Genomic DNA, 27190 nt, shown 5'->3' with positions numbered 1-27190 from the left:
ATCCAGCTTGGTCTCCTCCTAAGGTCCCCAGCATACAGGTGCCAGTCTTCGGCCAACTTGAATCACTCCATTTGATACCAAGAAATGGCTGATGGCACTGGAAACTGCAAAGGCGTTGGACCCTGACAACTTTGAGAGTGGTGCTGAAGACTTGAGTTGCAAGTTCCCCTCCAAGTCACGCACCATCCTGACTTTGAACCAAATCACCGTTCCTTCACTGTCACTGGGTCAAAGTCCCAGAACTTTCTTCCCAACCGTACTCTGGGTGTTCTTGCAACACATGACTGCAGCGATTTGAGAAGGCTGCTCACCACTACCTTCTCAAGGGCAACCAGGGATTGGCAATAAATGCTTAACTAATCAGCGATGCCCCCATCTCATGAACAAATAAAGTACTGGCCACTTATCTGTTTCAGTATAGCTACAATGCTGGCATCTGCCTGACAATGTGAAAAATTGCTCAGGCATGTCCTGCCCTGGCAAGACACATCCGACATGGCCAAATACTGCCCCATCAGTCTACTCTCAATCATTATTAAAGTGATGGGAGGCACTTATTTCTTGTTCCTCAAGCTCCACTCAGCTCCTGACTTCATTACATCCTTGGTCCAAACATGCGCAAAAGAGCTGAACTCCAGAAGTGAGGCAAAAATGTCTGTCCTTGACATCAAGGCAGCATTTGACTGTGTGGCATCAAGGGCCCCTAGCAAAACTGAAGTCAGTGGGAATCCAGGAGAAAACTCCACTGGTTGATGTCATACCTAGCATAAAGGAAGATGGTTGCACTTGTTGGAAGTCAATCTACTCAGTCACAGGGCACTTTTGCAGGAGTTCCTTGGGTAGTGTCCTCGGCCTAACGATCTTCTGCTGCTTCATCAATGACCTTCCCTTCATCAAAAGGTCAGAAATGGAAATGTTTGCTGATGATTGCAGTGTTCAGCACCATTCACAATTCAGATACTGAAGCTTCCTGTATCCAAACACAGCAAACAACATACATGCTTGGGTTGATAAGTGGCAAGCAACATTTGTGCCGCAAGTGCCAAGCAATGATCATCTCCATAAAGAGTCAATCTGACCATCTCCCCATGGTATTCAATGACATTACCATCATTGAATTGCCCATTATCAACATTACGGAGGTTACCATTGACCAGAAACTGAACTGGACCAGCCATACAAATACTGCGTCTACAAGAGCAGGTCTGAGGCCAGGAATTCTGTGACAAATAACTCACCCCCTGACTTCCAAAGCCTATCTCAAGATGCAACTCGGGTGTATAATGGAATACTCTTCGCTTGCCTGGGTGTGCACATCTCCAACAACACTCGAAGCTTGACATAGTCAAGGATAAAGTGTCCCACTTGGTTGGTACCTCCAAATTAAATATTCACTCCTTCCACCACCACTGCATAGTGGCACCAGTGTGTACCATCCATTAGATTCACTGCAGCAACTCATCAAGTCTTTCTTGACAAGTACCGTCCAAACCTATGACCTCTACCATCTAGAAGGACAAGGATAGCAGATGCATGGGAGCAACATCGCCTTTGAGTTCCCCTCCAAACTACACATCTTCCTGACTTGGAATTATATCGCCATTCCTTTACTGTCACTGGGTCAAAATTCTGGGATTCCCTTCCTGACAGTATTTGAGTGTACCAATACCAAATGAACTGCAGATGTTTGCAAAAGTGACTCACCATGACCTTATCAAGGGTATTTCGGAGTGAGCAATAAATGTTCTTTCCCCGAGAATATTTAAAACATTGACTGTTGAGTGCTTTGGAGCATCTGCGATTGTAAAAGAGACATTTTATTCCGGCATTTCTTCATGCACCTGAGTTTCATGTCATCAACAGACTTTATGATTAGACCCGGTATACTCAAAGAACATAAGAACTAGGAGCAGAAGTAGGCCATCTGGCCCCTCAAGCCTGCTCACCATTCAGTAAGATCATGGCTGATCTTTTTGTGGAGCTAAGTCCACTTAGCCACCCGCTCATCATCACCCTTAATTCCTTTACTGTTCAAAAGTCTATCTATCAATCCAATACTTTAATATATTAGAGCAATTGTCCAAACACTGGCTTTGGTAAGACTATTCTACATTTCTGTTCAGTCTGAAAAACAAATCGTTTGTCGCTCGTCTTTGTTTTCTATTCCTTAGTTTTTTTGTATTCATGCTGTCATTGTCCCTTTCAGCCCATAGGCTTTGATTTGGTAAAAGTCTACTATGTGGTTCTCTGTTAGATGCCTTTTGAAAGTCAGAGTTTTACAGCACAGAAACCCTTCGACGCATTGTGTCTGTGCTGGCCATCAAACACCAATCTATACTATATCTAGTATACACCACCTTAATCAATCCTCACTATTCAATGATGAAGATCTCCATATATTCAAGGTGATTTGTCTTTAACAAATCCTTGCTGACTTTCATCACATTTTAATATTATCTCAGGTTATTGTCTTGTAAGCTCCCCATCACCAACATTAGGCTGACTGACCAATAATTGCCAGGTTTATCTCCCATTTTTTAAACTGATGCAACATCTGCAAGTCTCCATCACTATATCAGGGAGGATTGCAAGATTGTCACCAGTCTCCACAATTTTCACCCTTAACTTCTTCAGTAACCTTGGATGCATCCCACCAAGTGACGTCCCTGCTTTCTCGGCTGCCAATTTTTTATGTACCTCTTTATTTTCACCCATCAACACCGCTGCTGTCTCCTCCTTTACTGCTACATTGCCAGCATGCTCTTTTCTGATTATGAAGTTTTATTTTCTCTTTCGCACCAAAGGTAAATGCAAGTTCAGTACATTGTTATAATTGTTTGCAGTACTGTAGAAAAATTGTACTTATTCCAAATAATTTTTACAGTAGACACTTTGAGTAGGAGCAACTCTGATTAAATCATTAGAAAGGTGGCTAGAAACTAATGTGTCAGGAATCTTAAGAATTTTAGAAAGCTGTACTGATTATCCCTGATTTAATGGCTTTGAGCTGCCAGTTACATGCAAACTGGGAGGGAAATGAGCTCTTGTTTTGTAAAACATTACTGATCTAAAACTGTATTGTAGGTGTTGTCGGTAAAATAATACCTCCTGAGACTGTTAGAGAGTCAAAGTACAGTGGCTTTATTGCAAAAGCTTTTGGGAGAAGCCCGGTTCCTAAAGCGGTTCACCAGACTTCTCCCCGAACACAAATAAGAGTAGATTTTTATACATCCCAGTTCCCGCCCCGAGTCACGTCCGAAGTTCTCCAAGATGTCTGTCATGGTTCATCCTCCATCGTGTAGTTATTGCTGCCGCAGCAGTAGTCCGTGTAATCGTAGCTGTCTCAAGGCCGCGACTGTCTCTGTTCTGTTCCTCTATTGTCACAATATTGTTCCTCTTTAGTGATTAGCCGTTATCGTATCTCGACACCTGTGGTTTGTTTAGCCAGCATACAAGGTTACAAGCTTGCACAAACAAATTAACTGACATACAAAGTTACAGGGGTGCACTAATCTTTAAGTATTACAAAATTCATTAATCCGTTCCCTTCTTCAGCAGGATGGTTACGGAAATCCAAATTTTATCCGGAAGAAGAAGAAAAATCAAGATTTTCCATACCACGGTCCTGGTGAAAAGATTAGGAAAGGAGGCATATGCAAGTATTTTCTGGAGGGACGCTGCACCAGGGTATGCTTTTCGTTGTAAAATTTGTGCATATTGTGCCCTCGTAATCATCTAAAGTGAGCTGCTGGTATTCACCAGCTAGAGCAGTAGATTAAATGAGCTGTGGAACTTCTTTCCCATCTTCCTTCTTCCTTTCCCATCACACCCCTTCCCACACTTGACCCAGCTTTCAGTTGTTTTAAATGTAAATTATGGATAGTTCCTATTCATGGTTATTACATTCAGGTCCTTTTCTTCTGTCTTGTTCATGACAGATAAAATTTTCATTGATGAGACCACCTTACTTGTGAGCAGAAGCTTCACATTGTGCATTGAATAGGGATTGTTTACTGCACAGTTAACAACATATGTTTGCTGAGTTGAAAACAGAAATCATATAGGCTGACCACCAGAGGTTCTTGAAAATATCAAACTGTTATCTTCATTGTTGAGGCTAACAACTCATTTAGTTTATATAAAGTAAGTTGAATGAGCATTTTATACAATACAGAATGAAGCACTTTGTCCATCACTGTAAAATAGAACTTTAGACTAGAATATATACATTTTTAGTTTATTCATAACAGGCGGACATGCCCAGATACACCTGCATTCACCAGATGTCCACACACAGGATATTTCTATAGGTGAGAACAGGTTAACAACTCTGATAATACCACTCTAACCGATACATCCAAGGTACACAAAAGTAGTTGTTTCCACATCCAGGAAATCTCTAGCCTCAAGAAATTGCAACTTTCTCAAAGTTCAAGAGTATTCTATTTTCTAACAAATTTGTTTTCTTTTTACTTTGACAAGCTATTACAATGCATGTATTTTTGATTTATAATTAGGGGGACCAATGCAGATACAGTCACGATGTAGTCATACAGAAGAAGAAGGACATCTGCAAATTCTACTTAAATGGGTTTTGCACCAAAGGAGATAACTGCATATTCATGCATGATATCCTTTTTTTTAAACTAGCTACGTGTACATGGAGATAATCATTCTCAAATTTTGGCTTTCATTAGATCTTGGATCAAGCAGTTCATTGATCCACTTATTTAATATTTATCCAGTTTCTGAATAAAGTTACAAACCCTGTACAGTTAATTTGTTTAAATTGCTGTTTTAAATGAACCACAAAGAAATGGGATTTGGAATTCTGTATTGAAAATTAATGAAGTCAATGATTTTTTGATTGTCCCTTAAGCTTTGGGGTTTACTTGTAAGTGTTTAATATAATTTTGAAATGCAAAAATATTAATACTCAAATAACAGATCTGGGGAAATGTCTCGCGTCTTGATCTGGTTGGATTTTAAGGAGATTTTTCTCAGTACTCAGCAAAAATACATTCCTGTGATAAAGAAGGAATGTAAGAAAAGGGATAACCAGCCGTGGATAACTAAGGAAATAAAGGAGTGTATTAAATTAAAAACCGATGCGTACAGAGTGGCCAAAACTAGTGGGGAATTAGAAGATTGGGAAAGCTTTAAAAAACAACAAAGAACTACTAAGAAAGCGATAAAGAAAGGAAAGATAGATCATGAAACTAAACTAGCACAAAATATAAAAACTGATAGTAAAAGTTTTTACAAATATATAAAAAGGAAAAGAGTAGCTAAAGTAAATGTTGGACCCTTAGAAGACGAGAAGGGGGATTTAATAATGGGAAACGAGGAAATGGCCGAGGCCTTAAACAAGTTTTTTGTGTCGGTCTTCACGGTAGAGGACACAAATACCGTACCGAAAATTGACGGTCGTGGGACTGTAGGGGGTGTGGTCCTTAAAACGATTACTATTATTAAAGAGGTAGTGCTTGGTAGACTAATGGGACTAAAGGTAGACAAGTCCCCGGGCCCAGATGGAATGCATCCCAGGGTACTGAAAGAAATGGCAGAAGTAATAGCAGATGCGTTGGTTGTAATTTATCAAAATTCGCTGGACTCTGGGGAAGTGCCAGCTGATTGGAAAACAGCTAATGTGACGCCACTATTTAAAAAAGGAGGTGGACAAAAGGCAGGTAACTACAGGTCGGTTAGCTTAACGTCCGTAGTTGGGAAATTTGAGTATTAATATTTTTGCATTTCAAGATTATATTAAACATTTACAAGTAAACCCCAAAGCTTAAGGGATAATCAAAAAATCATTGACTTCATTAATTTTCCCATTTCTTTGTGGTTCATTAAAGAAGAAATAGCAGGACACCTGGAAAAAAATGGTTCGATCAAGCAGACGCAGCATGCATTCATGAAGGGAAAGTCGTGTTTGACGAATTTACTGCATTTCTATGAAGATGTAACGAGTACAGTTGACAGAGGGGAACCGGTGGATGTGGTGTTTTTAGGTTTCCAGAAGGCGTTCAATAAGGTGCCTCACAAAAGGTTGCTGCAGAAGATTAAGGTACACGGAGTTGGGGGTAAAGTGTTAGCGTGGATTGAGGACTGGCTATCTAACAGGAAGCAGAGAGTTGGAATAAATGGGTGCTTTTCTGGTTGGCAGTTGGTGACTAGTGGCATGCCGCAGGGATCGGTGCTGGGGCCTCAACTGTTTACCATATACATAGACGATCTGGAGGAGGGGACCGAGTGTAGGGTAACAAAGTTTGCGGATGACACAGATGAGTGGGAAAGCGAATTGCGTGGAGGATGCGGAAAGTCTGCAGAGAGATTTGGATAGGCTAAGTGAATGGGCGAGGATCTGGCAGATGGAGTATAATGTTGACAAGTGTGAGGTTATCCACTTCGGAAGGAATAATAGTAAAATGGACTATTATTTAAATGGTGAAAAATTACAACATGCTACTGTGCAGAGGGACCTGGGGGTCCTTGTGCATGAATCGCAAAAACTCAGTTTGCAGGTGCAGCAGGTGATCAAGAAGGCAAATGGAATGTTGGCCTTTATCGGGAAGGGGATGGAGTATAAAAGCAGGGAGGTCTTGCTGCAATTGTACAAGGTACTGGTGAGGCCGCAGCTAGAGTACGGTGTGCAATTTTGGTCCCCTTATTTGCGAAAGGATATATTGGCCTTGGAGGGAGTGCAGAGAAGGTTCACCAGGTTGATACCGGAGATGAGGGGGTTAGCTTATGAGGAGAGATTGAGTAGATTGGGCCTGTACTCGTTGGAGTTTAGAAGGCTGAGGGGAGATCTTATAGAGACATATAAGATAATGAAGGGGCGAGACAGGGTAGAGGCAGAGAGATTCTTTCCACTTAGAAAGGAAACAAGAACTAGAGGACACAGCCTCAAAATAAGGGGGAGTCAGTTTAGAACAGAGTTGAGGAGGAACAACTTCTCTGAGGGTAGTGAATCTCTGGAATTCTCTGCCCATTGAAGCAGTGGAGGCTACCTCGTTAAATATGTTTAAGTCACAGGTAGATTTCTGATCAATAAGGAAATTAAGGGTTATGGGGAGCGGGCGGGTAAGTGGAACTAAACCACTATCAGATCAGTCATGATCTTATTGAATGGCGGGGCAGGCTCGAGGGGCTAGATGGCCTACTCCTGCTCCTATTTCTTATGTTCTTATGGTTTTATCTCACTTTAATTCAAAAATCATCCAGTAACATCACAGGGATTACTTTATTACTGTGGTAACATGGACTTAAAGAAAAATATGTTTCTACTTTCTCAGTCGTTTCTGCACCCATTTGAATGCATCTTTAATATGCTGCCCAATTTACATTCCCACACCATGTTCTTGGGCTTTACTTGTGTTGTTATGTGTTTTTATCACTTTCTTTGTTCTGTCTGTTTTCCCCCAGTCCAGTTTCTTTTTAGGTAATGCAGACAAATTAGATTAACTAGCTTTTTGAATGGTGTATTTTAAAGGTGCTGTGTTACAGTATATGCATGATTGGTAAATAGTAATTTGATAGTACAGAACTTGAGTATTGCTGTGAGAAGATATTTTATCAAAGCTTCTTGCCTTGCGCTCATCAGGACAAATGCAAGAATACCAATATCAGGAGAAACAACAGCTTGTACTGTATGAGAAGGGAGTACTGATTGGTTGGCAAGTGGATTCTGATGGGGAAAAAGCATGGAGAATGCACCAGTCAATGGCGATTGGCAGTTAAATGCTAAACATTGTTTGACTATTTAAACCAGGCAGCTTGACTCTGGTCAACACATTGCCCTGAGGAATAAAGCAGCGAATGGCTATCACTTATTTATGCTTCATTAACTGCTCTCAACTTGTCTTGCCACCCTCAATGATTTATTCACTTACGTACCCAGGTCACTCTGCTCCTGCACTCCCTATAGAATTGTGCCCCTTTATATTGTGTATCCATGTTCTTCCTACCAAAATTAATCACTTTTTCCATATTGAAATAATCTGCAACCTGTCTGCCCATTCCACCATCTTGTTTATGTCTCTATGAAGTTCTGCACTACCCTCCTTTCAATTTGGTGTTTCCAAGTTTTTGTATCATCCGCAATCTTTGAAAGGTCTAGGTCATTACTATATCGGGCAAAACGAGGGTCCCAATACTGAAACCTGGGGAACTCCACTACAAATCTTCCTGCAGTCCAAAAAACATCCATTAACTACTACTTTATTTCCAAGCACTTGGCCAATTTTGTATCCATGTTGCCACTGTCCCTTTTACTCCATGAGCTATAACTTTGTTCACAAGTCTGTTGTGCAGTGTTATATCAAACACCTTTGGGAGGTCCATGTACCTCACATCAACTGCACAGTCCATAAGATATGGGAGCAGATTTAGGCCATTCGACCCATCGAGTCTGCTCCACCATTCGATTATGGCTGATAATGTTTTTCAACCCCACTCTCCTGCCTTTTCCCTTACCTTTGATACCCTTACCAATCAAGAACCTATCTGCCTCTGTCTTGATCTTTATCCTCAACAACCCCCTCTTGTTACCTTTTCAAAAAAACTCCAGCAAATTAGTTCATGTTTTTATCTTAATAAATTCATGCTGGCTTTCTTGAATTAATTTGCATTTGTCCATGTAACTATTAATTCTGTGAACAAAGGTGTAAAGACAAGCCTTCTGCTCACTGAACCCTCGCTGCCTTTATGGCTTCTTTGATCACTGAACTCTTGTTGCTTTAATGGTCCCTCTGCTCGCTGAACTCTGTTCCACTTTCTGGGCCTCTCTGCTCACTAAACTCTCACCGCTTTTCTGAGTTCTAAGAGTTCTTTGCCACAGACTTGTTCTTTTTAAGTGTTCTTATTAGTTCTATTCCTTAATGTACTTTTACGTGAATATCCATGTAAGTTCTACCACACAGGAGCAAAATGCTATCAAGGAGACAACTGCAAATTCTCTCATGCTCCACTTACTGATGAAACAAGGGAGCTGTTGGACAAGGTTTGTCAATAAATATTTGCAATTTAAAATATGAAATGTATCACAAGTAGCCAGATTGATGGCTGTTAGGGAAATGCACAATATGGTGTCCCATCCAGAGATACAAACCAGGAAGGTCCCAGGTTTGTTCACTGATCTGTGATGTGTTAGCTGACCTAGACAAGTATATGACTGGTAATGTGAAGTTAACTTCAATATTCTTATCAGTTTCCATTTCACTGGCCATCCAGCTTCTATGGTGTGTGCATTTGAGAGAGACTGGGATAGTATCTGGTCAGCTATGTTGCCTTCGATGATTGAGTTGTCCAAAGCTTATTTTAAGATGCGTGAAGAATTGTCATTTAAGGCAGATACTGGACTGAAAGAAACATAGATTTTCTATGATTGCACGAAAATGTTAAATATTGCTAAAGAAATTAGGGTTTGGATTTGTGATGTGTTTTTAACTGCACCAAGTTTTTAGATTGAGTCATGGCCCAAAATGTAAGCTCATGCCTTTGACCATTCTGGGTGTGCCCATTTCATCTTTTGTCTGGAGAATTTTAGACTGCTAGGAATGGTAAAGTTTCATTTGAATTGTCAGCCATGGTCAACCAAGAGTGTTTAGTTGTCGGTGTAAGGGAATTCTTTGGTTGGGTGTTTTGGGGTGTGTGGGGGTGGGGGGGGGGGGGTAGAAGAAATGGATTAAGTCTTTATAAATCACTGTTAAATTAGTAATTGTTTTATTGAATATTTTTATATACAGCAATGTTTGTTTTTCTTTAAAAATAGTGAAATCTTGTGGCCTAGTATCAGTTAATCATTGCTTTTTGAATTTATTTTAACATTAATGGCCTTTACTGAGATCATAAAACATTATTTAATTGATAAGTATTATCATTTTATGTTTGCATATTTATTGATGGGAAAACTTACTTGTACCTAAGAAGTGATCCTTTAGATGTAATCAGTTGCTTGCTTTCATAAATTTTGCAAAATTGTTCATTGTCATACCTGCTTGACAAATTAATATTCATTATATTTTATCAGGTGTTGAACAATGAAAATGTAAACTATGACAATAACAATGACCACAGCCATACCAATGATTTTGATAATTATGAATATGATTATGAGTACGTGTATCACGAAGATGATGATAAACTTGAAGTGGAGGAACTTAGGAAACAAGGTATAGCTCCTCTTCCAAAGCCACCACCAGGAGTTGGATTATTGCCAACTCCTCCACAACCACCAAACTATCCGGGTCCAATGCCGATGGGTCCACCTGGCAACCCGCCACAAGCAACTTCACCAGGGAGGAGGATTCCCTCTATCTTTGATATTGTTGTACAGCCAACAAGTGTCTTTGTCCACAAGATGGGACGGAGGTATGTTGATTTTAATATGTATCTATTGGAATAAGAGCCAGTGATCAGGCATTAACTAATTAATTGAATATAAAATATGTTGCAAACTCCATTCAAAGCAAACAGTTTAAAACATACGAGAACGTGCCTACTGCAAATATGCAATCTTTTCTGATTTGAATAGATGGTTGCAGATATACATGAAACTGCAGTTTGTCATTTATAGACAATTGTTTACATACTTTGAGAGTTTTATTGTCTCATCCCAATATTCAACATTTGTGCAATATGTAACTTGGCCCCAAGATTTGATATGGATGCCTTTAGGCTACAGTTAGTTTCAGTGGAAAGAAATTTTGCTTCATGCTGTTGTTGGGCTAGGTTCGGCCGATATATCATCCTATTAGGGAACAAAGAATAGTTTTTATTCACTCATGGGACATGGATGTCGCTGGCTGGTCAGCATTTATTGCCCATCCCTAGTTGCTCAAGACAGTTGCGAGTCAACCACATTGCTGTGGCTCTGGAGTCGCATGTAGGCTAGACAAGGTAAAGATGGCAGGTTTCCTTCCCTAAAGGACATTCATGAACCAGATGGGTTTTTACGACAATCAACAATGGTTTCATAATCAGCAGTAGATTCTGAATTCCAGATTTTTTAAAAATTCAGATTCCACCATCTGCCGTGGTGGGATTCAAACCCAGGTTCCCGGAACATTAGCTGAGTTTCTGGATTAATAGTCTACTGATGCCACAAGACCATCGCCTCCCCTATTGATGAGGATTAGTTAGTTGTGGAACAGACAGGTGTTTCTGAGGCTGTAAATGTGATACTAAGATGGTATGTTGCCTCCCTGGTGCCAGGGTCAAGGATGTAACAGAGCAGAACACTACATTCTACTTGGGGAGGACAAACAGCTACGGTTGTATTCCCCATTGGTACCAATAACTTAAATAGGAAGGAAGATGTGGAGCTGCAATCAGAATCAAGTAGAAAATACAATTGAGAACTAAGAGGAATACAGAAGGTTGAGAGGAGGTAAAAATGCATATTAAAGAAGCGAAGGAATTGAGAAAAGACTGGCAGCCAACATAAAGGGGAATTCCCAACGTCTCTACAGACATATAAATAGTAAAATGGTGGTAAAAGGAGGAGTCGGACTGATTCGGGACCGCAAAGGGAATTTAAACATGGAGGCATATGAATGATGTATTAAATTAATACTTTGCATCTGGTCTTTACCAAGGAGGTAGATTCTATCCGAGCCTTGGTGACAGAGGAGGAAACTGTCACTACAAGGGTTCAAAATTGATGATGAGAAAGTGTTGAATAGGATACATCCAAGGATGTTGCCGAAAGTGAGAGTGGAAATTGTAGGGGCGCTGACCATCAACTTTCAGTTTTCCCTAGACTTGGAGATATCAGAGGACTGGAGAATTGCAGATATTATGTCCTTGTTCATAAAAGGTTCTAAGGATAGATCCAGCAATTACAGACCAGCCAGTTGAACTTCAGTGGTGGGGAAGCTTCTCAAAACAATTATTTGGGATATAATTAGTAGTTACGTGGAAAAATGTGAGTTTTGTAGGAATTGTCAGCATGGATTTGTAACGGGGAAGTTGTGTTTAACTAACTTGCTAGAGTCTTTTGAAGAGGGTAATAATGTTGACCTGGTGTACATGGACTTTCAAAAGGCATATGATACAGTTCCAAACAACAGACTTGAGAAAAGTTATAGTTCATGGAATAAAAGGGACACAGTTCCAAAATTGGCAAAGTAATAGGAAGCAGAGATATTTAAATTATTATTATTTTAAATATAATGGTCAATATTTTTTGGGCTGGAGGAAGGTTTGTGGTGATGTCCCCAGAGGTTGGTATTGGGATCCTTGCTTTTCCTGATGTATATTAATGATCTGAGTGTGCAGGGGGCAGTTTCAAAGTTTGCGTATTACACAAAACGTGGAAGCATTATAAACTGTGAGGAGGACAGTGTAGGACTTCAAAAGGATATAGACAAGTTGGTAGTGTGGGCAGATAGGTGGCAGATGATGTACAATGAGAGAGCAGCATGGTGGCACAGTGGTTAGCACTGCCACCTCACAGCTCCCTGGACTCGGGTTCAATTCCGACTTTGGTTCTCCTTATATCTGTGTGGGTTTCTTCCGTAAGAGTTTTAACAACACCAGGTTAAAGTCCAACAGGTTTATTTGGTAGCAAATACCATTACCTGGTGTTGTTAAAACTCTTACTGTATTTACCCGTCCAACGCCGGCATCTCCACATCATGGGTTTCTTCCCACAGCTCAAAAATGTGCAGGTTAAGTGGATTGTCATGAGAAGTGTGTGGGGTCACAGGGATAGGGTGGGGGAGAGGGCCTGGGTAAGATACTCTTGTCAGAGTTGGTGCAGACCCGATGGGCCGAATGGCCTCTTCTGCACAGTACGGATTCTATGAAGTGTTGAAGTGATGCATTTTGTTAGGAAGAACATGGAGAGACAATATAACATAAGGGTTACAATTCTTAAAGGGGTGCAGGAGCATAGGGACCTGGATGCATATATGCATAAATCATTGAAGGTGGCAGGACAGGTGGAGAGAGCAAGTAACAAATTATATAGTATCCTGGGGTTTAAGTTTATTAGTGTCAAAAGTAAACTTACATTAACACAATAAAGTTACTGTGAAAATCCCCTAGTCACCACACTCCACCTGTTCGGGTACACTGAGGGAGAATTTAGCATGGCCAGTGCACCTAACTAGCACATCTTTTGGACTGTGGGAGGAAACCGGAGCACTCGGAGGAAACCCGCGCAGACATGGGAAGAACTGCAGACTCCGCATGTAGGGCCACAAGAGCAAGGAGGTTGTGCTGAACTTATACAAGACACAATATCAGAGGGTTGAAAAGGCAGGCTCTTTTCAGCTAGGGATGATGGGAACAAGAGAAAGCAGGAACTTCCATTAAACAGATATTGTGAGGTATTCATTATAAATTAGATTTATGTTTACTTACGAGGGTGATGGTTTTTAAAAATAATTGAGCCTGGCTTGGAGGGTGTGACTGTTAAGTGGTACTTTAAATTCCTTCACTGGATGCTTCAGAAAAAGAGATGCTGTCTACCGGTTTTTCATTAATCTTTTGTTTTTTTGTAGGCCACAGTATTGTGACTCCCCGTCACCCCCACATCCTCCATTTGAAGAAGACCAACTACCACCTCCTCCTCAGATGTTTGGAGCAGGTCCAGGGCCAGAACAAAACATGATGCCTCCAGGACCCAATGGACCTCCAGATTCTTCAGGCAATTTTGGTCCTCCTTGTCCTCCACATAATCTGCCAGTTCCACAAGGTTTGCCTGGACCAGTTATGCCTCCAGGCTTACCTGGACAGCCAGTATTACAAGGCCCACCTGGAACATCAGTTCCGCCAGGACACCCTGGTTTACCTCTTCCACCAGGATTTCCAGGTCCACCAATAAATGCAGGACCAAATGAAGGTCCAGGTCAGATGGGATTTCAGGGAGCTATGATGAACATGCCCATGGAGCATCAGATACTACCACCACCACAAAGTCAGACTCATCCACAATTTACAGTTGATGCATCTCAACAAATGCAGCAAGACATTGCATACCAGCAAGATGTCTCATACCCACACCAAAATCCAGTGGACTTCTACAATTCGTACTATTCACAGAAAGTAGTGCATAGTTTGGAGCAAGAGAATCATATGGGAGGTATGACATGAATTTATTTTGAAGATGCTGTGTAAACTAACAGGCTAGTTTAAAATAACTGTTGTTCAAGTGAAACTGATGGATTCACTCTGCAGATGTGTTAAACATTCCCACTATCCTTTGGTATTATAAAGAGTTTCAAGTGACTGGGAGTTGATGATTCACACTGTTGAACCATACTTTATGACTCAAGAGAAAGGAATAGAAAGTAATACTGATCGGCTTAGAATGGTAAAAGATGTATTTATTTTAGAAAAATATATAAGACAGATTTCCATGAAGTACCTTATTTGTGTCCCATTAGTAAGTGCCTTACTGGCTTGAGCAAATTTTATTTTTTTGTTTGAATATGCAGATGGCGGTTCAAATTTGGCATCTGAGCAGAGGGATCATCAATCTTTCTTGGGTACAGATGATTCTAGAGACAGTGACACAGAATCGGATGCCAGCAGTTCAGCAGGCCGTAAGCCTACTGTCACTGTTCCAGACTTCCTTCCAGCCAAACAAAAAGCTCTGTTTCTAAGAATTAAGCAGAAGCAACAGGAAGAGGGAGGATCAGACAACAACCAGTCACAGTTGTTGCAGAACAGAGATGAAGGTTGGTCTAAAAATTGCTGTTTATTTAATTGGTTCTGTCATTGAACGGTGAATGTTCTCTTGTATTTCCTACCCAATATGTATTTCTTTTTATTTGCTGCACCAATTGTTCCCTTTCTGTCCTGAAGATGCTGCCACCTGTTGTTGGAGTTTTGGTACTTGACAGCCACCAGATTCCTAAGTAATCAATCCTTCTGTGTTCATCTGGACACTGATTGTTGGCAGACTAAAGGCAATGTAACTGAGCCTAACTCTTCCTTATTCATTCAATCATTGCGTAGAAATAGTTGCAGTTGGCTCCATCCTTGGGATGGCCTTTGCTTCAGGTGAACCTGGCTTTGACCTTTCTGCTGACTGCTCTCACCTTTGTGCTTGAGCACATCCAGATTTGATCAGCTCTTTAAAGGATTTGAAAAGGCTTTCTCCCTGTTTGGCTAAAATCCACCAATTAGGAAGTAGCCTTTTCTAGCCCTCCAGGCCCAGGATCTTTAAACATCTAAAGCTTCCAGGTTTCCAGGCATTGGGATGGTGATGGGGTCAGCATACCTTATCTGTATGTACAGGGTGCACACTGTGGATGGGTATTGCACCCCCTAGGTTTGAGAAGATTTGGCATGAATCAGCAGTTGACTTTTAGTTACACAAGAAAAAGATTTAGAACTTTTGAGCATTTCGCTTTTAAGTTTTGTTAAATTTGCATTTTGGGCAAGCATCAACCGCTACTATAAATTAAGCTTGGCCTCACCGATATTTATGCATTTTTAGCTGCTAGCGGTTAATACTGTCATCTTGTCTTAAATCTAATTAGGCTGTTACAACCCTTTTTAGTGATAAACATCCACAGCAGCTGTTTACAGGTTATTTCTTCACTGTGATTTTCCCAAGTGACACTTATTCCATGGTTGCTTTTTGATCCAATATTTAAAGGCTTCCTCTTGAACTCATTTTAACCACTTGGGCAGATAAATGGAACTGTGTACTAAAACACCCAAAGTTGTATGTCTACCAGATTCCATTACCAATTTTCTGCACTGCTTTATATACTTATCATTAAATGTAGATGTTGAAAGAATGTGGAAAGTGTTAATGACCTGCATTATGTGTGGGTGTTCTTTATTCTTTGAAAGAGTTTCAAGTCGCAATCCACTGTTTCTTTCTTGCCTGTTACTTGATTCTCTTGGCATGAAACTACTGAACAAACTTACAGCACTAGGTTTCATTGCTTTTGCTGCTACTTAACTCCATTTCTGAGCATGTTAATATAGTGACCCTCAACAAGGATCTGAATGAGAGACATTAAAGGGACAGTGTTGCAAGCATTATCATTATTGCATCAAATGACATCCATATATACAGTATAAAAAAAAGCTACCGAAGAGGTAGTCACGGCACTATTATATACTTGGAGAATTTTATTAGAAACTGAAAGAATACATGAGGATTAAAGGATTGCCATTATTCCTATAATTAAAATGGGAGAAAGGACAAGTCCAATTAGTTAAAAGCAAAATACTGTGGATATTGGAATCTGATTCAAGGACAGAAAATGCTGGGAAAATCTCTTTTAAAGCCGGGGGAAGTTAAATTCTTGTTGGGCAAGGGAAACGAAGGTTGTCAAGGGTAAATGAGAATGTAGAACTTCAAACCAAACAGATCAACTATGATCTTATTGATTGCTGGAGCTGGCTTGAGGAGCCAAATGGCCCACTTCCCCGATTTCTTATAATCACCTGTAATAACGGCAAACAACAATATAGAACAATGATGGGGAAATGTTTGCAACTGCTTTAACAGGATGCAGGAAAATTATATTCTGCTAAATAAATAAATACATAAAGACATAAACAAAAGAGGCGTACATTAACTACATAGGCAGCAGAGGAGTGCATTATAAGAGAATATGAAGAGAAGAAGAGTAGGCCACCAAGCCCTTCAAGCCTGCTAACTATTTTGCTTTGTGTAGAAGGGAGATAGAACAAGGGAGATACATAGATGATCTGGAGGAGGGGACCGAGTGTAGGGTAACAAAGTTTGCGGATGACACAAAGATGAGTGGGAAAGCAAATTGCGTGGAGGACAGAGTCTGCAGAGAGATTTGGATAGGCTAAGTGAGTGGGCAAGGATCTGGCAGATGGAGTATAACGTTGGTAAGTGTGAGGTTATCCACTTTGGAAGGAATAATAGTAAAATGGACTATTATTTAAACGGTGAAAAATTACAACATGCTACTGTGCAGAGGGACCTGGGGGTCCTTGTGCATGAATCACAAAAACTCAGTTTGCAGGTGCAAGTGGGAGGGATGGAGTATAAAAGCAGGGAGGTCATGCTGCAACTGTACAGGGTACTGGTGAGGCCGCACCTAGAGTACAGTGTACAATTTTGGTCCCCTTATTTAAGAAAGGATATATTGGCTTTGGAGGGGGTACAGAGAAGGTTCACCAGGTTGATTCCGGAGATGAGGGGTTTAGCTTATATGGGGAGATTGAGTAGACTGGGCCTGTACTCGGAGTTTAGAAGGTTGAGGGGAGACCTTATAGAGACATATAAGATAATGAAGGGGCTGGACAGGGTAGAAGCAGCGAGGTTATTTCCACTTACAATGGAAACAAGAACTAGGGGGCGTAGCCTCAAAGTACGGGGGAGTCAATTTAGAACAGAGTTGAGGAGGAACTTCTTCTCCCAGAGGGTAGTGAATCTTTGGAATTCTTGCCCAATGAAGCAGTAGAGGCTACCTCATTAAATGTGTTTAAGTCACTGATAGATTTTTAACCATTAAGGGAATTAAGGGAACAGGCGGGTAAGTGGAACTGAACCCACCATCAGATCAGCCATGATCTTATTGAATGGCGGAGCAGGTTTGAGGGGCTAGATGGCCTACTCCTTCTATTTCTTATGTTCTTATGTAGAACAAGTAGACATGACAACATTTAATGATGAGATGAGCAAATGTATAAGAGTATTTAAATTGGAAAAATAACCAAACTTGAAGGATAAAGTGAAAAGTAAAATATTGTGAATGCTGAACATCTGAAATAAAAACATAATGCTGGAGATGCCAGCATCTGTGAAGAGTGTATCATCGGTGGTGAAGAAAACAGCAACAAATTACAGCAGGACTTAATCAATTTGTAGAATGGGCAAATAATTGACAAGTGGAAGTCCGACATAGATGTGAGGTAAATTTTGGTAGGTTGTACACAGAGGTCACTTATTACTTGAAAGGTGCAAGAAAAAGAGTGGCTAAAGTAAACATTGGTCCTTTAGAGGATGAGAAGGGGGATGTAATAACTGGAAATGAGAAAATGGCTGAGGCATTGAACAGATATTTTGCGTCGGTCTTCATAGTGGAAGACACAAATAACATGCCAAAAATTGATGACAGGAAGGCTATGGCAGGTGAGGACCTAGAAACTATCATTATCACGAAAGGGGTAGTGTTGGGCAAGCTAATGGAGCTAAAGGTAGACAAGTCTCCTGGCCCTGATGGAATGCTCAGGGTACTAAAAGAGATGGCGGGAGAAATAGCAAATGCATTAGTGGTAATTTACCAAAATTCGCTGGACTCTGGGGTGGTTCCCGCAGATTGGAAAACAGCAAATATGATGCCACTGTTTAAAAAAGGAGGTAGACAAAAGATGGGTAACTATAGGCTGGTTAGCTTAACTTCTGTAGTAGGGAAAATGCTTGAACCTATCATCAAGGAAGAAACAGTGAGACATGTGGATATAAATTGTCCCATTGGTAAGACACAGCATGGGTTCATGAAGGGCAGGTCATGTTTGACTAATTTGGTGGAATTCTTTGAGAACATTACATGCGTATTGGACAATGGGGAACATGTGGATGTGGTGTATCTGGATTTCCAGAAGGCATTTGACAAGGTGCTGCACCAAAGACTGCCACATAAGATAAAGGTGCACAGTGTTACGGGTAATGTATTAGCATGGATAGAAGATTGGTTAACTAACAGAAAGCAAAGAGTGGGTGTTTTTCTGGTTGGCGGTCAGTGACTAGTGGTGTGCCTCAGGGATCAGTGTTGGGACCGCAATTGTTTACGATTTACATCGATGAGTTGGGGACCAAGTGTAGTGTATCAAAATTCGCAGATGACACTAAGATGAGTGGCAGAGCAAAGTGTGCAGAGGACGCTGAAAGTCTGCAAAGGGATATAGATAGTTTATGCGTGGGCGAGGGTCTGGCAGATGGAGTACAATGTTGGTAAATGTGAGGTCATCCATTTTGGTAGGAATAACAGCAAAATGGACTATTATTTAAATGTTAAAAAATTGCAGCATGCTGCTATGCAGAGGGACCTGGGTGTCCTTGTGCAAGAATCGCAAGGAATTGGTTTGCAGGTGCAGCAGGTAATTAAGAAGGCAAATGGAATTTTGTCCTTCATTGTTAAAGGGATGGAATTTAAAAACAGCGAGGTTATGTTGCAGCTGTATAAGGTGCTGGCGAGGCCACACCTGGAGCACTGTGTACAGTTTTGGTCTCCTTACTTGAGAAAGGATATACTGGCACTGAAGGGGGTGCAGAGGAGATTCACTAGGTTGATTCCGGAGTTGAGAGGGTTGGCTTATGAGGAAAGACTGAGTAGACTGGGGCTATACTCATTGGAATTCAGAAGAATGAGGGGAGATCTTATAGAAACATAAAAGATTATGAAGAGAATAGATAAGATAGAAGCAGTGAAGTTGTTTCCACTGGTGGGTGAAACTAGAACTAGGGGGCATGGCCTCAAAATAAGGGGGAGCAGATTTAGGACTGAGTTGAGGAACTTCTTCACACAAAGGGTTGTGAATCTGTGGAATTCCCTGCCCAGTGAAGCAGTTGAGGCTACCTCATTGAATGTTTTTAAGGCAAGAATAGATAAATTTTTGAACAGTAAAGGAGTTAAGGTTTATGGTGAGTGGGCGGGTAAGTGCAGCTGAGTCCACGAAAAGATCAACCATGATCTTATTGAATGGTGGAGCAGGCTCGAGGGCCCAGATGGCCTACTCCTGCTCCTAGTTTTAATGTTAAGTCTAGTGGTAGAAGAGCAAAGAGATTCTGAAGTACAGTAATAAAATACATTATTAAATGTTGTGCAATAGGATGCAAGGCCACCAAAAAACAAACCAAGTAGGGATAGAATTGAAAGTCGGGAATAATGCTGAATTTGTATTGAACCTTGTTTAGACCACACTTTGTGGAGATGCCGGTGTTGGACTGGGGTGGGCACAGTAAGAAGTCTCACAACACCAGGTTAAAGTCCAACGGGTTTATTTGGTATCACAGGCTTTTGGAACACTGCTCCTTCATCAGGTGAGTGGTGAGTTGGGTTCACAAGCACTGCATATATAGACAGACTCAATTGCAAGATAATGGTTGGAATGCGAGTCTTAACAGATAATCAAGTCTTTACAGGTACAGTGGAGAGATGGTTAAGTACAGGTTAAAGAGGTGTGAATTGTCTCAAGCCAGGACAGTTAATAGGATTTTGCAAGCCCAGGCCAAATGGTGGGGGTTACACATAGTCTGACATGAACCCAAGATCCTGGTTGAGGCCGTCCTTATGCATGCAGAACTTGGCTATTAGTTTCTGTTCGGCGATTCTGTTGTCGTGCGTCTTGAAGACCACCTTGGAGAACGCTTACCCAAAGATCGGAGGCTGAATGCCATTGACTACTGAAATGTTCCCTGACAGGAAGGGAACACTCCTGCCTGGTGTTAGTCGCGTGGTGTCCGTTCATCTGTTGTCGTAGCGTCTGCATGGCCTCGCCGATTTACCACACCTCAGGACATCCTTTCTTGCAGTGTATGAGGTAGACAACGTTGGCTGAGTCGCATGGGTGCATACCGTGTACCTGGTGGATGGTGTTCTCACGTGAGATGGTGGCATCCGTGTCGATGATCTGGCATGTCTTGTAGAGGTTTCTGTGGCAGGGTTGTGTAGTGTGGTGGTCGCTGTTCTCTTAAAGGCTGGGTGGTATGCTGCGAACAATGGTCTGTTTGAGGTTGCGCGTTTGTTTGAAGGCAAGTAGTGGGGATGTGGAGATGGCCTTGGCGAGATGTTCGTCTTCATCGAAGACATGTTGAAGGCTCCAGAGAAGATGTTGTAGTTTCCCCTCGCTCTGGGGAAGTACTGGACGACGAAGGGTACTTTATCGGTCATGTCCCGCATTTGTCTTCTGAGGAGGTCGGTGCGATTTCTTCGCTGTGGCGCGTCGCAACTGTCAATCAATGAGTCGAGCGCCATATCCTGTCCTTACGAGGGCGGCCTCTCTCCTCCACATTGTCTGTACCTGTAAAGACTTGATTACCTGTTAAGACTCGCATTCCATCCATTATCTTGCAATTGTGTCTCTGTCTATATATGCCTTGTTTGTGAACCCAACTCTCCACTCACCTGATGAAGGAGCAGCGCTCCGGAAGCTCGTGATTCCAAATAAACCTGTTGGACTTTAACCTGGTGTTGTGAGACTTCTTACTAGACCACATTTTGTACTTTGTGCATTCCTGATCTCCATTTTATTAAAAGGGTGTTGAGTTACTGCAGAGATTTACAAAGAAAGTACCAGAAATGTGTAGTGTACATTTCGGAAAGTGATTTAGAGGTTGGATCTATATTCACTCAAAAAAAAGGCTAAGGAATGACCTAATACAGATCTTTAATATTATTAAAAGCTTTGTTAATGGCTACAGAGAAATCCAGTACAGAATCCAAAGGAAACTTTTTCACAGTGATAAGAATGTAGAACATGCTACTGCAGGGAGTGGTTGAAGCAAATAGTACAGATGCATTTGAGGGAGAAGGGACCAGAGGGGTACTGTGATAGATTGAGATGAGGAAAGGTGGGAGAAGGCTGGAGTGAGCATAAACACCCTCATGGACTAGTTTTTTCAAATGGTCTGTTCGTCTGCCATGTAGTCCTAGTTAGACATAGAAAATATGTTTTCAGGTATGTGGGGGTGCGGTGGGTGGCAGGGGAACCACAATTGGGCCATTAATTCAAGATTATTGCTCATCAATCCAATTAATGATTGAAGGGAAATTTTTCCCAGAGAGTGGTTAGAATGAGGAAAGTGCTACCATTTAGAGAAGTGGTGGCAAATTGCGTAGATGCTTTTAACAGAGTAAAAGAAGGAATAGAAGAGCATGCAGAGGAACCAAACGGTCTATTACTATGTTGTGAATTTTATGTAATTAAGTGAATTGCTTTGTATACAACATTTTGGACTTGGATGAGACTGCAACAGCTTGCTTCATGGTGCCACAGAGTGGTCAGGGCTTGAAACTACATCAGTTAGAGAGCAAAATTGAATGGGAACCATTGTAATGAATAAAATTGTGACAACGGAAACAGTGTTTGTGCACAGAGGTGTGCCCAGTGTAAGATTTATTAATGTATAGATAGATTATATGATCCATTTAAACTGTGGCTCAATATAACCTAACCTTTTACCCTTTTAGGTTCACTTTAATCCACAATTTTAGTTAAAAAGTGAACTTGGTCTCATTTTGTGGAAAGAGATGTTTGTAATAATCTGTTTGAGGTCACTTAGAAAGTTGCCAAACTGCTCACCTGTGACGTAGAAGTGTTCAGCACAATCCGTATGTCTTCTATACATCAACATTTTATACACACTCTTCGCCTTTAGTGGCAGTTTGGATCTATAAAGAAACATTTCCCTTCATTATTAATAAACCAAAGGAACAATAAATATTCAGGTCACCCTCAGTTTTGATCATCTTTTGTGCTAATAACTTTCCGTTGATGCTGAAGTATGTGACTATTATGCAGTTCAACACGGCAGTAACTGGTTTAATAGTGCCCTAACTTTACTAGAACCCTTCATTTTGATTCCACTAGCGTAGCAACAGTAATTGTGACTAAATTTGAAAATTTAATACTGCCAGTATCATGCTGCTGCTCCTCTTACTGACTGTATTCAAAGCAGCATTGGTGAAGGAGCAAGTTGTCCTCCAATGTCTGATACATAGCACTGAAAGGGAAAACATTATTTACATTGGTTTCATCTTTGTGCGCCACCTGATAATGGTGATGCTGCTTACTCAAAATCAGTATTTAAATTTAACTAGCGTTACTTTTATTAATATTTTCAGATGAGACTGTAAATTGGTATTCAAGTGATGAAGAGGAAGATGGGAGCAGTGTAAAATCAATACTGAAAACTCTTAAGAAACAAAGTGAAACCATGAAGAACCAGCAGCCTCCTATAACTGAACAGACATCTTACACATACATGGATCCCAGACTTGTGAAAGAAAAACCCCCTGAAAACAAACCTTCAGATCTTCGATTAAGAGCTGACTTACGACAAGGTACAGCTGGAGAAGTCAAAAAAACAGAAATCGTCTCTGCCGATCCAAGATTAGCAAGAGATCCCAGAAAGATGAAGGCACATGAGAATGCCAGTGTAGGCCTTTCTATTAGTGAAAGCCCTAAACATGATCCTCATCCTATCCCAAACAATAAGCAGCAAGGATTGGATGATGATGAAGAATCAGAACGAGAACTGAGGGAGAAACCAGCCATAATACCTTTAGATACAATACCTGGTGTGACCTTACGGGATCCACGCTGTCAACTGAAACAGTTCAGCCACATCAAGATGGACATCACCCTCTCTAAACCCCACTTTGCAAAACTTGTTGTTTGGACTCCTGAAGACCTCCTTCCACTGCCGTTGCCAAAGCCAGACCCAGTGTCTTCAATAAATTTGCCTCTTCCTCCATTAATAGCTAATCAACGCCTGAATAGAGCTCTGAGTATTATAAGTGACCCTCGTCAGATTGATCCACGGTTATCTTTGCGTTCCAAGGAGAATAGCGCAGTAAAAACCGAGAAGAGCGTAGATTCCAGGGTTTCTTCTGACAGACCTTTAGACCCACGATTACAAAAGTCAGCAAATCCTAGATTGCAGAAAAGCAGCAGCACAGATACCACTTTAAGAGAGTCCCACATTACACGAGCAGATCCTCGCTTATCAAAAGTAAGTAGTACTTCTACGCAAGTGTCAGGAGTGACTGTTAAGATGGATCAGACACTCCCTCCATATGCTCCCAAACTGTCTGCAAGTGGCATTGGACTTGGATCACCCAGCACATTGCTCAGTGGCATCAGTCTCTATGACCCACGGACCCAAACTTCACAAAGCTTAGTGACATCTGTTTTAACAACACAAGCAGATTCCTCTAGGGAAGGAGAGCAAGTAAAGAAAAACCTTGCATCAAAAAATCCCACAAAGTCAGAAAATGTTCTGTGTGATTCATCATTAGCATATAAATCTTCATTGGTACAAGAAGGTACAGAGAATACAACTGATCTCGTTGCAGAAAAGTCAGACAGTTATAGACCACAGTTAAAGCCTGAAACATCCCAGGCAGCTGCTACCTCCGCGCCTGCAGTGCATAATCTGCCTATCCAGGCTTTAGCTGGTCTAATCAGACCACAGTACAGTGACCCAAGACAAACTAAACATTCTGGACCCCCTAGTCAAGTGGACGAAGAAGATTTAAACAGTAAAAAGGATAAAAAACCACTGAAAGAAATGTTCAAGACTTTTGATCCAACAGCATCACCTTTCTGTTAGCATCCACTCATTAAAAGACTGGTATTCGATCTGTATATGGTAGCTTGTCCTGGTTCTTTAACTTATTTGGCTTGTTGGTAGTGGTTTATTTATTTTTTACTATGTACAGTCTGTTTAACTGTTCAAAGAAATGCATGCAGTGGCACACGCAGACTGTATGACTAATTTTCCTTTGGTCTGAGTACGTAAGAACTACATTTTGAATGAATAATTTTTTATGGTAATAGAAAAATATATATATATGTATAGAGAGAATATACCTGTGACCACATTTAAACTTTCTTCCCGGTGAAGTAATTGTTTTTCCGTGTACTGAAATTGCTGAATCGCATTCTAAGTTATTTCCTGCTTGGGTATTGTGTGATTATGTATTATCGAAGTAGTACACTGAAAAACTGTATATTGTTTTTAGTACTTTCAAGTAACTACTTTTTGTTGTGAGAGCTAATCTTAAAAAGAAAAATGACTGCCACTTTTATATTGTACAGTTTCAATAATATCACTCCAATGGTATCCTTAAAGTCATAGTCCTAACCAGTTTTTGTTAATCGATCCTGTCATGCGTGCACTGCAGTTTTGTTTTAAATTAGTTGCTTTAATATTTTGTCGCAATCAAGTGTGAAACCATTTGCAGTTAGACACTGTCCATAGATATTGCACTGTACAATTCGTTAATGTACTTCAAAAATTATGGGTTTCTTTAGTTTAGCAAATGTAACAGCTGATTATCTGTTTTTGAATTGGCAAATCAACCTGAATCATGACATGATTTACTGAAGATCAATGTACACAATGTATAAAGCATTTATTGTGAAAACCTTTTTGTTTTGTCTAGAATAAGTCTGAAATCTAGTGAACTACTGCTTATCCATTTAATACAAGGAATTAGTGGTGGATTATTGTGCATTAATAAAAGTTTCTGAACTTGTTCTTTACGTATGACACCGTATTTTCATATTGAGCTACTGAGAGTTAGCTTTATAAAGAAAACCTAATGTAAAAGCTTTTTGTACAAATGTATTAAACTCTTTTAATGTATATTTTATATGTATGCTGTAATTTTTAGTTATTTATACAATCCCGCATTTAATACTTCAACCTGATTGCAGTTATTTTAATATTTGGGGTCTCTACATAAACATTAAGATTTAAAAGCTGCCTTAGAATGGAAAAGTGCATGACATGCAAAGAAAATTAGAGTAATATAGGAACTAAATTGAGATACTGAATTGAGTAATAAATTAAAATTGCATTATGCTTATGTAAGCAAAATCAAATACAGGCTGAACTTACCCAGTTGTGACATTTGCAATGATGAAACATTTAACAACTAAAATGTAAATTAAACTATTATAGATTTAAAAACTAAGATCAGCAATCATTTTGGCATCACTCTTAGTTTTTTAACATTTTTTTCAGTTTGGGGCAAAATTTAATTGAGCAGTGTAAATGAAACACGTTTATATTTACCTAGTGTCTAAAGATCTTAAAACATTCTCCATCATTCCAAGAGCTGATCTGATTCTTGTGTGCACTGATGCACAGCACTGATCCTATATTAGCCCATCCATGCAGAGATTAAGCTCAGGAGAAACGTTGGTTTCAGTCGGGGGTTTCTTTTGCAGATTATCTGAATATAGTTATTGCAATCTCGTGTTTTAAATTCCTTTGATTAAAAAGTATATACATCTTGTAATAAGTATGTAAATTGTTCACCTGTAAGATCAGACCCATTTTGAAATTTTAAATTTTTGCATTTATTTTCAGGAATGAAAAGTAATGATTTTATTTGCATTTAAGATTTCCAGCACCCACAAGGTGTTTTATATCAGATATTTTATGTCCTGAACACACTGAATAACAGCGAGTCTTAGCTTCAACTTAGTAGAGAAAAAAATTGCTAAGAGCTACTACCTAAACACCAGCTTTTGCTGAAAGACAGTATCTACTGGTATGGCCTAGAAATGCAGGAAGGAGGAGGGAGAAATTGGTCATGCTTCTGGTTTTTGATTGCTGTTTTTCTTGATCCCTGCTATATTTGATTCCTTCAGGAAAATAGGGTGGGGACAAACTTGATGCGGAGGAGAAAAGGATCAATTGTACGTCAGGGATACTTCTCAGGTGGGAGCAGAATTCTCATAAAGATACAATGAAGAAGTCAGAACAGTTTTTGCCTTGGATCTGAGGATAAAAGGTGAACGGTTGCCCAAATACCTGTGGTATTTATTAATGGGAAACAGGAGTAGAAATAGGCCTCCAAGCCTGTTCTGCTTTTCAGTTTGATTATAACTGAACTACATGTTCTGCACTTTTATAAGGGAACGGTAGCATGGTAGTAATGTTACTATTCTGAATAATTCCAAGGGCTCTGGAGCCATAAATTCAAATTTCATCACAACAGGCAATTTAAATTCAAATAATTGATAAATATGAAATTTACAAAAAGCTAGTTTTGGTAATAATCATGAAAATGGTCTTGATTGTTGTAAAAACCTGTCTGCTTCATTAATGCCCTAATTTTCCACGAATGAGGAAACCTGCCATCTTGACCCAATCTGGTTATGCATGACTACAGGTCCACAGTAATGTGGTTGACTATTAACTGTTCTCTGAATAGGCTGAGCAAGCTGCTCAGTTGTAGGAAATTGCTACAGATAAAAGCATCAAGATTGTACTGATACTATATGGACTGCAGTGCTTCAAGAAGGCAGCTCACTGCCATCTTGTTAAGGGCAGTTAATGGGTGGGCAATAATTGCTGGCCTTACCAACGATGCTGACATCCCAAGACTGCATTTTAAAAAAATCCTTGATTCCCTTAATACCCAAAAATATATCAGTCCCAGTCTTGAATATAGTCTTTGAGCAATCACTGCCCTCTTAGATTGAGAACTCCAAA

The 27190-nt window shown here is 40.3% G+C and overlaps 1 protein-coding gene and 1 long non-coding RNA gene across 7 annotated transcripts in view; one reads left to right on the top strand and one right to left on the bottom strand.

Moving 5' to 3' along the window:
• Positions 1-25337, top strand: part of zc3h6 (zinc finger CCCH-type containing 6) — a 60545-nt gene extending 35208 nt beyond the window's left edge. For 4 of the 6 annotated variants that reach the window (XM_078212280.1, XM_078212279.1, XM_078212281.1 and 1 more), the window contains 7 exons: positions 3556-3687; positions 4518-4629; positions 8898-9007; positions 10037-10377; positions 13515-14095; positions 14451-14693; positions 22803-25337. In XM_078212280.1, coding sequence (XP_078068406.1) covers positions 3556-3687; positions 4518-4629; positions 8898-9007; positions 10037-10377; positions 13515-14095; positions 14451-14693; positions 22803-24292 — 3009 coding nt within the window. In that variant the 3' untranslated portion in view covers positions 24293-25337. The remainder of the gene's footprint in view (positions 1-3555; positions 3688-4517; positions 4630-8897; positions 9008-10036; positions 10378-13514; positions 14096-14450; positions 14694-22802) is intronic. The other 2 variants (XM_078212282.1, XM_078212278.1) reach the window with 1 other exon arrangement.
• Positions 3121-27190, bottom strand: part of LOC144493415 (uncharacterized) — a 63450-nt gene continuing 39380 nt past the window's right edge. Inside the window, exons 3-4 of the long non-coding RNA XR_013497739.1 lie at positions 22261-22349; positions 3121-3429 (exon numbers count right to left, since the gene is read on the bottom strand). This is a non-coding gene — a long non-coding RNA (uncharacterized LOC144493415). The remainder of the gene's footprint in view (positions 3430-22260; positions 22350-27190) is intronic.

This window comes from Mustelus asterias, chromosome 5, assembly GCF_964213995.1.
Source record: "Mustelus asterias chromosome 5, sMusAst1.hap1.1, whole genome shotgun sequence".
NCBI lineage: Eukaryota > Metazoa > Chordata > Chondrichthyes > Carcharhiniformes > Triakidae > Mustelus > Mustelus asterias.
The sequence above is the reverse complement of the archived record's forward strand: the minus strand, read 5'-3'. Positions and strand labels throughout refer to the sequence as shown.